The following is a 13,320-nucleotide window of genomic DNA, read 5'->3' on the forward strand; positions in this document are numbered from 1 at the left end:
AGCCTATTGCAAAGTTCTCCTGGAGAGCTTCATTGCTTGGTAAGGTGAATTCTCCTGTCTACAAGTTCTATTCAGCAGATTCTTCAAGCACTCTCACATCGTTCAAGTTTTCCCCTGCTCTAATGATCCAATCGCCAACCATGGGACGTTCCTTGCTATGTTCCGTGCTGTCTTTCGCATGGGCATTCTGTTGGCTGGTTTTGAATGGTACTCACCGTGCCTACAGATTGCTGCCATCACTTCTTGCAGCATACCTGTTTCCAACCAAAACCGCAAACCCTTTTCACCTGCTTTCTGTTGCTCTCTACCTGGTTGCAAATATGCTCCGCATCTCCCCAGGTATTCTTCTGGAGTATCTTTTCCTGCATCAACCAAGAACTCTACTACAGGCTCTTCAGGCAGTTCCTCTTTGTGCTCAGAAGTACTGTCTTCCGCAAGGAACTCTTCACCTGAAGATCAAGTCATGTAACCCTGCGTGGTACTTGCCAGCCTGCATCTTCAACGACAACCCCTTGTTGCTTAATCTTCTCAGCGGAGGACTGTCCTTGCTTCTGTGGAAAAAACCCTTACCTCCCACGCCTGTTTGTGCGTTCAACATTCATTCCTCTCTAGAAGACACGCTGGACAAACCTTGCGTGAAATTCGATACTCCCTTTTCATCGCAAGCCGTGATTTCCAACTCTGGTTGTTAGCTACTCGCTAACTTCTCAACTTCGTGTCAAATGCAGTAACTCTTCAAAAGTGCTCCACTAACAGCACCAGTTGAGTTCTGGGCAGTTTGCCTTACCCTCCTACTGCCTAGGCCTTTTGTTTGCCTCTGGGCAGCCCCTTGGTTCCTGGCTGCCTAGATTTGTTCCAGTTATTCTCATACCTGCATTCACTAGCAGATCACCTTGATTTGCTTGCTTAACCTCCTTTCTTCTACAGGTATCGTTGTTTCTTCAGAACTCAATGTTTCAGTACTTTCCTGAGCTCCATGAACTTTTCCTGAGTTCCAGGACTATTTCTTCTACATGGTCATGTGTAGTCGGAGAAGAAGACGACCGGCAACTCATTCATCGTCTTCATCCTCCTCTCCAACACCATTTTGCAGTTCTAAACCTGTCTTGTACTTTATATTGTATTTGTAAAAATTGCATATTTACCTTTGTATGCTTCTTGAAATATCCGCCTCGCATATTACATGTGTTTTCCATATAGCTTGGTAATTAATGATATGGATGTTTATATATGCAAAGCTTTTCTGAAATGGTTTCCATTTAGAGCGTCACAATTTTGATGATATGGAAATGTTTATGTAAGGTCAAAGCATCATCTTTGTGCAGTTCTAGTCATAGACATATTTATACATATATGTTTTATTTCAATAATCCTAAATCTCCACGTTGTGCTTACAAAAGTTGTAGTTTAAAATGTGGTAACATTTATATGCCTTATTTGAAATATTTCCTTTGGTCAAAGAATTGGTCATTCTCGGATTTGTTCAAGATATATATGTCAAGTCTGGTGGCGTCCTACCCTTTTGGTACCCCTATTTACTTTAAAGATTCCCCCTCTATATGCTACCTTTTGGCAGTAAACCAGGTTCCCAGCTTTTCCCTTCACCTTGTTTCCTGCTGTTAATGGGAGACCCTTATGTAGCTGGTTTAATTCCAATTTCGTTTCGCTGGAAACCCTTGCGTAGATGGTTTAAATCCTCATCCTGGCTGGGACACCTTTATATAGGTAGCTTAAATCCCCTCTAGTGGCGCAAACCACTTGTACATAGGTGCCTTAAATCCCCTCTCTGGAATCGGACCCTAGTTCCCCGTTACCTGTGGTCGCTGTGGTAAGTCCAGAATCTGTCTTCCTGAAAGTTCCCTCGATTCTGTAGCCTCAGTGCCACACACCTTTTATGTTTCCTTATCCATTTTCCTTAGTTTCCAAATAAAAAATTTTAAAAAAATGGGGGAGGGGTCTGGGTAGGCCATGTAGCCCCAGCTCTAGTTATACTTTAATTTTGGGTCCCGGATCGGGACCTCTCTTATGTTTGGGCAGTCGTTATCCGTTATTTTTAATTTTGGACCTGTATCAGGTCCTCTCTTGTGTTTGGGGAGTAATTTGTTGTTTTACGCTGCACGCGAAAGTATATATGCTTATGAGGTGATTTGTTGTGTTACATTACGTATTGAAGTATTTATATATGCCTAAAAGGTTTACAGTGTATCGGATCGATCACTTTTTATGTTTGGCTAGTGGTTTGTTATTTTCATGATTTTATTGCTACATTATTGTACAAGTATTTCCTCCTATGAAAAGGATGGATGTTGATGGTGTTGCTAGTGTTTATATCACAGTCTTGATGTGGACACTGTCAGCACTGTTGACGCTTTGCCTTTTCATGTCAAGGTTTATATCGAAGCAAATGGTAATGTTTATGTCAGATAAATGCTTATGATATCTCTAACCTTCTTTTTTATATAACTAAATCAAAAATAATTTAATTTAAAACAAAAAAAGAAAGATGATATGTCGGAATACGTTTCACGGATCCGCCATGGATTCATAATTAATTGGTTATTTTATGGGTTTTTCAAGGTTTACTTTTGGTATAATTGCGCGCAAAAGTGAAAGTGAAAGCATGAATGAATAGTGTGATTCACTTACAAGATTAATCCGCCTTTATTTTGTAGATCCGGTCATGTTCAAAGTTGTTAATGAGCGTTAAAATTGCTTCCCGCCTTTTTGGAGGGCAGCAACAGTGATTTTATTGGTTAAAGTACTAATGATGATGTCACGCTTGTTCCCTAATAAAAGGCAGAGGCACCCCGCCTAGGCACGAGACCGCACGTTCTTTTAGAGGAGTTCGTTCATGTTCTTTTAGTTGGGTTTTAGTTGAAGTCAAGTTTAGTTTAAGGGACTAGGAGCGGGCTGGATGGGTTGGATGGGTTTTTCTTTAGTTAGAGTTAGATCGCGGAAGATCATTCGGTTTTAGTTTTAGTTAGGTTTTCTTTTAGGTTAGCCTAGGGTTAGGCCCGCGGAAGATATTTCGGTTTTAGTTTATTTAGTTAGCCTCGCGGAAGATTGGGCGCGCAGGGTCTTTAAGCTTAGGGGAACTTAGCTTAGGGGACGAGCCTATGCGGGTTCTGCCGAAGCCACTAAAGATACAACCGGTGTCTGTCTTCCTTTGGGGTTAAAGGGGGGAGTAAAGTAAAATTTTAATTTCTTTAATTTGGTCCGCCTATTCAGAGTCAGGGTATATATTTATTTTCACGAGGCAACTTTTCATTAAAGAAGGCAATTAGGAACTCACACTTCATCGGAGTCTTCAATTGGCTTACTCATCATCCTTCAGACTGTGAGGCTTGGCCGGCGACCCTGCTCAAAAGCACGCGGAACGCTGGCCGCTTTCCCCGCAACTGGTACCTCGTGCATAACCAGTCTAAGGCCGTGCACGAGGAGCTCCAGCAACCAAACCCCGACAGTTTGCGGATTACAGCTCTACTTTTTACTGTGATCATTTCTTTACTAAAAATTAGTGGCTTTTAAATTGTATTGTTCAGCCACCGCAAAATGTTAGCTATTAGGTGGTGTGGCAAATCTTAAAAATAATGAAAGTAGTAGATGGGGCCATTTGTGGTCTACTTCAGGCAGCAAAACACATAGGGCTGAGGCTGGTTCGCCTCTGTCAAATCTCCTTTGACAGTGAGGCCTACCGGTAGTTTCTACTGAATTGATCTGCCAATGTCTGGACTGTACCATTTCAGACTGCAGGTGGAGTGGCGTGTGGTGTCATGTGACTGACTGCTCCTCAGTACAAAACAATTCCTTCCGTGTCTCAAGCACGACAGCCAAGCCTAAGCGTTTACCAATACAGAGAGCTCTCAGCTTTGGAGACGGACCCATTTACTGCAACGTGAGCTTTGTGCAGCTAAGGAAGGAAGCTCTTGCTCAAGAAAGGTTGTGCTGCACTAAACTAGCATTTGCGGCGCCACAGGACACAGAACAAATGCCGTTCTCGGTAATTTATTTTGGGAAGCAACAGAACTAGTGCGGCTGTTGCATTTCAGGGGTGTTACATACCCAGCTATTCCCTTCACCCCATAGCAATGCCTTATCATTTCACAAAAGACTCTCCAGGTGTGTACCTGTGCCAGGTTGTGGGGCTGAGGAGATCAAAGCAAAAATATCTAACTAGAAGTGACCCTAAGAGTAGACAACAGAGAGACAAGAAAGGACTCTGCTTGGAACACTGCAAGAGTTGATAAGATGCTCATCAATGAGGGTTTAAGGCTCAGTGAGTTTGACTGAGGAATAATAAGGAAGAAGGAATAATAATGGGGGGAGAGGAGGAGAAAAGAGGAACAGGGGGAGAAAACAGAGATGTGGAAAAATGGAGGAATTGTGGTGAGGAAGGATTAGGAGAAAGAGCTTATTTCCTCCCTGCTGGCACAGGTTGTTTTTTTTTTCTTGCCACACCAGCTCTCTGTGTTCGCAGAGCAGCTGCTGCATCTCTCTGTGGTTTTGATGGTTCGACTTCCTTTAGTTAGCAGGGTCAGTCCAGGCCAGCTCTGCGAGAGATGCTGTGTTCCCCAGAAAGATACAAGGGGCTCTCTGTGACTCTGAAGCTGGCTTTTACAGAGGGAAAAACTGTTTGTTTGTTTTTAATAATAATTTTTTAAAAATTGGTTTTTTTGGCATTCTTTCCTCTGGAGCAGAAGATGCCTTACCCTGAAAAAAGTAAATGAAAAAATAAATAGATAATGAAATTGAAAGGGTTGATGAGCACCAATTGCACAGATTCAAATTTAAAGCTCTAGATTTTGAATCGGGTGTGATGGGTAGACACTGCTCCTTGGGACTGTTAGGACAGAAGGCAGAGAGTCCCAGCAGTAGATGCAGCCAGAGCCAGTGAGAGGCACAGAGAACGAATGCTACCACCCATCCTCCTCCTCCTCCTCCTCCTCCCTGGATCACTTTGGACTGCACGTCTGATTGACCATGTTCAGTTTTTAGGTTTGTGGTATGTGTGTTTTACATAAAATAGCTTTCAGAAACGTGATTCTCCATCTGCAAAGGTACGGTCAGTTCTAGGCCTCACATTCTGCTCTCTGCATGAGCAGAACCTTCTTCAACTCAGAAGGCCTTCCTAGAGGTACACAAGCACAAACACTTCCTAGGACACAGCAAGGCAGTCAGTGGAATAAAGATGGACAACTAGGATCTCCAAGCAGCGAGAGAGAACTCACCCAGGCAATATTTGCAGCCCCTAAAAATTTGGTCGCGATGACTTGTCTGCCCGATAAATTTAACTTAAAAAACAAAACATAACGGAACAGCTTTTTTTTTAAATAAAATGTTTTAAAACTAGGTATCAATGAAATTTGCTTTATTTTTAAAAATATTTATATACCACCAGCTCATATAAGATATTAAGGTGGTGTACAGCAATGTATAAGTACGGCACAACGCAACACAGCTTACAAACAGTACAAAATAATCATGAATATGACTGGCAGTGACTAGCCATGAAAGTTTAAACAGCTACATAGGCCTGTGTTGCTATAAATAGGTCTTTAGGAGATGTCTGAAACTAAGCAGTGAGGATGCCTGTCAAATCTCTGCTGGAAGAGTGTTGCACAGTGTGGAACTGGTGGCATTAAATGCCTGACTTCTGGTTGAGGCCAGACTTCTGAAACAAAGGAGACACCTTACAGCACACATGATCTCTGCGACTGAGATGGGACATAAGAGCTCAGGTAGCTCCTAAGACATCTCAGATCCATACGCCAACACAAGTTCCTTAAACATGGACCAGTAACATGTGAGCAGCCAGCGCAGCTGTCTTAGCAGAGGTGTCACATGATGTCGACCATCTGCCCCCATCAGCAGTCCAGATGCTGCGTGGGAACGTAGATGTTTAATTGCTTTCCTTTTTAAAAAGGAAAATCTGAAATATTTCGAAGGAGGGAAAAAACTGGGAATCCCCCACAGGGTAAGAGCTAGCTTGCTTGCTTGCTTGCCTTTCCATTTTTGGCTGATAATGGAATCTGAAGTAAGAGTTTCCCCCCTTGCTGCTGCTCCACCCCCAAAATGGGCCTCTGGATGCTGGTAACTGCTGTGGCTTTCCCAATCCATTCACCCAACTTTTGCTTTCTGTTTCCTCGGCAGCAGGTGGCAGATTTCCTCTTGGCCAAAGCCAAGCGCTTAATATGAAATAGGGCACTGGTGCCACCTACAGGCCACTTTCAAACACATTACAGTACAGTACTGTATAAGCCTGCTTTTGGAGAGAGATTTCCAAAGAGATGCCAGGTTTTCAAAAAGCCAGGGTCTCGTTTTCTGAGCTTGCTGGCTTGTCTGCACATCTACTCTGGAGGGAAAATCCGGAAACAACCTCTGGCCCTCCAGATGTTCTTAAGACTTCAACTTCCATCAGCCCCACATCCTCTGGAAGGCCACAGTTTCTGTCCCCCCACCTATTAAAAACTCTCATTCATTGATCCTTTACACGTAGTGAGCCAAAGATTGTTTGTCTCAGGCCTTTGCCAAAATGTGTGAAGACTACAGTTCTCAGCATGTTGATTTAGGGCGGTATCCAACTAAATAATAGTGTGACCAGAATGACTTGGGCTTGTGCAATGGGACTTTCCCCATAGCCTGTCCCTAAAACGGCTCTGAAGGGTTGGGGGAACCCACAGCATAGATTTAGCAGGGGAGACACACGGTGGAAGTCTAGAAATCCAGCTCATGCATGGATTTACTTGGCTCTACTTTGGACACAGCACGGGACGCGGGTGGTGCTGTGGTCTGAACATGTCCTGAACATGTCCACAGGAGGGCAACCAAAATGGTCAAAGGCCTGGAAACGATGCCTTATTGCCTTATGAGGAATGGCTTAGGGAGCTGGGTATATTTAGCCTGGAGAAGAGAAGGTTAAGGGGTGATATGATAGCCATGTTCAAATATGTCAAAGGATGTCATATAGAGGAGGGAGAAAGGTTGTTTTCTGCTGCTCCAGAGAAGCGGACACGGGGCAATGGATTCAAACTACAAGAAAGAAGATTCCACCTAAACATTAGGAAGAACTTGCTGACAGTAAGAGCTGTTCGACAGTGGAATTTGCTGCCAAGGAGTAGAATCATAGAATCATAGAGTTGGAAGAGACCACAAGGGCCATCCAGTCCAACCCCCTGCCAAGCAGGAAACACCATCAAAGCATTCCTGACAGATGGCTGTCAAGCCTCCGCTTAAAGACCTCCAAAGGAGGAGACTCCACCACACTCCTTGGCAGCAAATTCCACTGCCGAACAGCTCTTACTGTCAGGGAGTTCTTTTTAATGTGGTGGAGTGTGGTGGAGTCTCCTTTTTTGGAGGTCTTTAAGTGTTTCCTGCTTGGCAGAGGGTTGGACTGGATGGTCCTTGTGGTCTCTTCCAACTCTATGATTCTAAACCACAGAGCCTAGGGCTTGCTGATCAGAAGGTCGGTGGTTCGAATCCCCGTGATGGGGTGAGCTCCCGTTGTTCGGTCCCAGCTCCTGCCCACCTAGCAGTTCGAAAGCATGTCAAGTGCAAGTAGATAAATAGGTACCACTCTGGCAGGAAGGTAAACGGCATTTCTGTGCGCTGCTCTGGTTCGCCAGAAGCAGCTTAGTCATGCTGGCCACATGACCTGCCTGCGGACAAACGCTCCCTCGGCCAGTAAAGTGAGATGAACGCTGCAACCCCAGAGTCGTCCAGGACTGGCCTTAACGGTCAGGGGGTCCTTTACCTTTACTTTGGACACAATCCCATGATAACTACGCCTGGGCACGGGCACTTCCCCTAGCTAAACATAGTTCACAGTATGTGGTCTCTTTTGGATACCAGTTGTTTAGACACGTGTGATGTTAAGTACTTTTTGATATTTTTGTTTAGTTCCTCGAATCAACCTAACTTTCTGACTGTTTTATTGAGGTGCAATGCAACTTTGTTTGAACATAAATTAACTGAAGTGCACGCTCTGTGGCAGAGAGAAAAGCTTGCTAGAAATTTTATTGCAGGGATGCAGCAATGAAGTTTTGGCAGCAATCTTAAGTAGAGTTACCAAGAAGCGAGCCTTGTTGACACCGGGAGCCTTACTTCAGAGAAAAGAAGGTCATGATCAGGGTGTGCATTGTGCTCAGTTTAAGCTTTGGAGTTGCCTACTTTCATTTGGCCAATTTCAGCCTGGTTTGCAAATCTTGGATTTTCAGTCTTACACACACACACACCACAGAGAGAGAGAGAGAGAGAGAGAGAGGAGAGAGAGGAGACGAGAGAGAGAGAGAGGTGTAGGCACAGTGCTGGGTAAAGTTTCACATTTTCTTTATTGTTATTTTAAAAAGATTTGTTTCTTTTCCAAATATAGATCTAATTTCAGCATATAATTTAAAACTGACCAGTAGTACATGTTACAGAAATAGGAACTCCTCCAGACAAGACTCCTCCCTTCTTTCCAGAGATTGACTTGAGACACGACAACAAACAGGACGGAATTTCGGACAGAGTGGGATTCACGCACATATACCCCTCCCCACCCCCACCCTGAATCCCTTGGGGGAAAGTGGAAGGGTCCTACATGAAGGGGTGGGAAAACCCAAAGTAATAAAACTTCCTTTTCCAGAATTCCTTCCTATGATACATCTAGCTGAGTTCCCTTACAAACGTTTGGAGGAGACACGGACACCTGACCTGCCTTGAGCTAGGCAGCACAGCCTGCCTGTAGTTTGGTAACTGGAAGGGCAGACATTTGTCATGCACTAGGGTGCCCCCGTGGAAAAGAACAGGAAAGAGGAGAAGCTTGCTCAAAACTGGTCCTGAAATGACACGCAATTGCTTTCCATCAACACCATGGCCCCTTGGGCATTTATTTGTTCAACTTCTACGTCCCTGCCACCCCACTTAGACCCAATTTATCATCTATCAGGCCAGGCACCCCAAACAACCATGACGGCATCTGGGTGCAGCAAGTGGGTGATACAGCTCTCTAGCCTGCAGCCTACGTTACAGAAAATAAATAAATATTAAAAGGGTTGTTAACCTGCTCTGAGCCTAAGGGGTAAAAGAGGACCAGGAAGGTAATATTTTAGGTTGTCCCCGACAAGCCACACAGTTGCTGTGCTGATTTCCCCTTCTTTCCTGCCTTCTGTGTTTCATGCTTGGAGCCTGGGTTGTGAGCCATGGACCTCTTGACATAGCTGTCAAGTTCTCCCTTATTTTAAGGGAAATTCCATTATGCCAAACAGGCTTCCTTGCGAGAAAAGGTAAAAATTGACAGCTATGCCTCTTGAGCCACATTGACCTTCCTCTCACACACCCCTGCTTCTTGGGGCCCAACTACACATTACTTTAGCTACACAGCTGCGTTTTTAAATGCAGATGTATCTGTTTCTTAATGCAAATTGCCAACTTTGGGGACAAGTTCCTGGTCAGGATCCTAGTAATGCGGGTTAAGAAGCCTTCTCGCCCACTTACCCCCTCTTTTTGTGGTCCTGATCCATGTCAAACTTCCTGTGTTTCAATTTGCATTGAGGGGTGGGGAAACCTCCCATTTCCTTCAGCAGCTTTTAAAATCTGCAAATTACATGTGCAACCCGGATTAGACTCACAGGGGGGAGATGGTTACAGCCTCCTCCCCTCCCTCTATGCTGGGTATTTGTTCAAAAACAAACCAACCCCTTTGCATTGAAAGGCAGGGCCATGTAGCAGTTTAGCCCTTAGGAGGCCAGAGACTGTGACCCAAAGACAGAACAACTCTGCGGTTGATTGCCGGCACAAAGAGCTCACAGCCTGCACAAGCCCGTGAGATCTCTTGCAATCACTCTCACTCACTGCAAACACCTCTGGTGGTTGTATGTTGTGGTCTGTGAGCTATGCGGTTTCTGCAGTGAATGTGTGCTTTGGGTTTGGTTGGGCTCAGTCGCCCATGGTAGTGGTTCGATAGGCATCAGTGCAATGCAGCTGAGTTTTGGATCACGTCCTTGGTTGATATTAACTTCCTGATATAAGCCAGAAGGTCTCAAATGACCTCCCACATGCTAGGGCCAGTGAGATCATTTTTAGTACCCCGAGCCAAACTCTTATCAGCAAATGTGTTCTCCTCTCTCCATTTCTCTTCCAGCTGCAGAAATGGCGTTTCCGTGCGCTGCTCTGGTTTGCCAGAAGCGGCTTAGTCATGCTGGCGACATGACCTGGAAGCTGTACGCTGGTTCCCTCAGCCAATAAAGCGAGATGAGCGCCGCAACCCCAGAGTCATCCGTGACTGGACCTAATGGTCAGGGGTCCCTTTACCTTTTTACCCTGAATTTCACAGATGGCAGTAAGTTTCCTGCATAGCTCAGGCAGGTCTTCTTGTATCAAGCCCCTCATTACTGAGGACATAAAATATATACACTATACAGAGTTACTGAGCGCAACAACAAATACATTAAAAAAGATCTACTCTTATATACAGTATTTATAAAAAGCAAATTGACCAGCCACCATCCCAGTACAAAAATACGTGTCTCTTATTTATGTCCATTATATTTATTAAACCCTAGAAACAATTACTTGTGGACTTTAAAATTATTTTTGTAACACCAGTGCTGCAAAAATATTCATCTTGGTTTTGCTTCCTAGACCTGTACTCCCCCACTCCCCACCCCATCTGAGTGCTGAAATTCATAAGGTGCATTTTATTAGTGAAGGAAAAGAAGAATCTTTCCTTATGGCTTTTGGCAAGAGGGGATATCGAGCAGAGAAGACAGCAGATATAACAATGGGGAAGGATTGCAAAAAGATTGTTGGAGGCTAGCTCATCTTGTGCAAATGAAGAGAGGGAATGATCATTTTCACACTCTTTTTCAGCCCAGATTCCCAAAACCATTTACTTGAAAGTAAGTCTCATTCATTTAAAGGAAATTTACTTCAATAACAATGGTTTAGGATCACAGATTACATCAATCGGCTCCCCCGCTCCCCCCAAAATAACACTGCACCAATGCAGAATGTTATGTTGTGTCTGCCATTTTCTAAATGGAAGTGGTTCTATGCAACTGCCATTAAGTTCAATGGAACTTGCCTAGGGATGGGTTCAATGGAGACTGGACAGCATCCAATGGGTATTAGGGTTGTGCAAAAGCAGTCCATTTCTACCACTAGTATACCAGCAGTCACTCATTGGCAGAGGTGTGACTTCCTTAGCTACATTCCTCAGACTATTTAAATGTGTTCCCTCCTGCACAATTCATGTAAAAGAATGTGTACTATGTGCTGGGGGGGGGGGGGATCAAGAGTAAAACCACAGCAGCCTTTTAAGGTGCAAATTACTGGAAGCAGCAACAATCGCAAACAACAGCAGGGGGCAGAGTAGCTTCATGGTGTTGTGCCTGTTACTGCCCAGCACGCTGAACGAATGTCAGATGGTGGCAGTAGCTTACAGACTGCTTCAATATATATCTCATAAACTGGCCAAATGCTGCATTTAAAAAAAAACATTGTTCTAAACAGCTGTACCACCCTGAAATCCAGTTGTACAAACAGCAGGTATGCTGCATTCACAAAATGGCTTGTTTTGCACACCAAATTTCACTGTGCGTGGAAATTGAGAGGCCCTGCTGCTTTTCCTTTCCTGCACAGAACCTACATGGGATGCTGCTGTGCATGGGCAACAGTGCCATGTGAACGGGCAGATCCACCACAGCTTCATGACTGGAAACAGCTCCTTTTTTGATGAAAAGTTTTCCGAAGTACTCACTGTTGGCTGCCAATATAGATTTGTGTGCTTTGTACACTTCACCCTCTGCTACCAGCGCTGGCAGTGGGACCAGCAGCACTTCGCCGAGCTCAAGGTGGTGCTGCAGGCTGAGCGCTCATCCAAGCACAGCACCTGGAGCCTGACGGTGCCCACCAGACGCGCCTGCAGACCTGGCAGCACCTCTCCAAGTGCTACTTGTGGCAAAGTATTCTGAAGCAAGCTAAAAATTATATTAAGGAATGCAGCAAATGCCAAGAAAAATTGGATTGTTCCAGATCTTTGTCTGATCCTTCTGAAATGCCGGAAGAACTAGGTTTAGACACAATATCTCACAAAGATAGTAATGAAACAGATGATGAATTAAATAACTCAGCGTCGCTTCCAGCAGCTTTGCCAAAACCTGTGAAAAAGAAGCCAAACATGAGCTTGCTTTTGTTGATAGCAAAGGTATTGTGAAACAAACATCTCCAAACCGTTCTCTTTCAGTCTTAAACCAACTGAATCAGCAGCGGCTTTCCAATCAGTTTTGTGATGTTACTTTGCTTAATGAAGGTGAAGTGTACAAAGCACACAAATCTATATTGGCAGCCAACAGTGAGTACTTCAGAGAACTTTTAATTGAAAAAGGAGCTGTTTCCAGTCATGAAGCTGTGGTGGATCTTTCAGGCTTTTGCAAGGCCAGCTTCCTCCCTTTGCTAGGATTTGCTTATACCTCAGAGCTGACGTTTGATTTCTGCAATGTGAATGGGCAGAGCAAAGCCGCCCATCTGTGAATGCAGAAGTGAGTACCATAGGGATGGTAAGAGCAGGCGTCCAGTATCTTTCATCTCAGGAACTCCAGGATTGTAGGCATCTCCTTTCCTGCCTGAGATTTTATTTCCAGGAATATATGCTGGCTCATCATATCAGCTCACCTGATGACTCTGCTTCTTATCAGACGTACGATGGATAGGAGGGAGAGTCACCTGGCCAGGATGCTGAATAGCTGGAAGGTGAGGCTCCACCTGTACCTATTTAATAGTTATAGCGCTTGTGTAATCAAAGTTGTTAGTGAGTATTGAATTCATACCTATTAAGAGAGCATATGCATTCTGAAAATGTACTCTATATGGCTCTTAGAATGCCTTTTTATTTATTTTTTGCTCCAATATGGATCAAAAGCGAGCCATTTTGTTGGTACACAATAGCTTCTGAAATACTGAAGGTACCAGCATTTGGTGCTGGCTGTGTGACATACTGAAGAGTTTACAGGGCTATTACCTCCAAGTCCAGAAATACGCTTATGTTATTCATAAGGGAAAGTGCACTTTGAAGTATCCCAAAGTTTTTGTTGTGGTGTGCCAGTCACAGGGTCCTATGGAAGATGCTTGTTCATTTCACTTACTCAGCACCCGCCCCCTTTTATGAAGAAAAAGCTGTTTCGCTTTCCTGCACAACTCAGTGGATCCACTTTCAAAGGTCTGGGAAAAGTTCCTCAATATTACGGGAGAAAAGCGGGGATTTTTTTACAAGTGTCACCAGCTTCCCACTGCATAATAACAATTGGAAAAGGTCAACTGGAAATAAATTATGATATAAATGGA

General features: G+C 44.2%; 1 protein-coding gene and 1 long non-coding RNA gene across 2 annotated transcripts; one reads left to right on the plus strand and one right to left on the minus strand.

The window, feature by feature from the left end:
* Window positions 1-8,308: 8,308 nt before the first annotated feature.
* On the minus strand, window positions 8,309-10,166 carry LOC117041619. Its single transcript, XR_004425993.1, has 2 exons — window positions 9,302-10,166; window positions 8,309-9,185 (listed from the first exon to the last, which is right to left on the minus strand). It is a non-coding gene; the product is annotated as an uncharacterized LOC117041619 (long non-coding RNA).
* Window positions 10,167-11,687: 1,521 nt separating this feature from the next.
* LOC117042312 (zinc finger and BTB domain-containing protein 11-like) lies at window positions 11,688-12,510 on the plus strand. The gene is given in 3 exon segments (XM_033141860.1): window positions 11,688-11,850; window positions 11,853-12,152; window positions 12,155-12,510. Coding segments are annotated over 3 exon segments (819 nt in total).
* Window positions 12,511-13,320: the final 810 nt, after the last annotated feature.

This window comes from Lacerta agilis, chromosome 2, assembly GCF_009819535.1.
Source record: "Lacerta agilis isolate rLacAgi1 chromosome 2, rLacAgi1.pri, whole genome shotgun sequence".
Lineage (NCBI taxonomy): Eukaryota > Metazoa > Chordata > Lepidosauria > Squamata > Lacertidae > Lacerta > Lacerta agilis.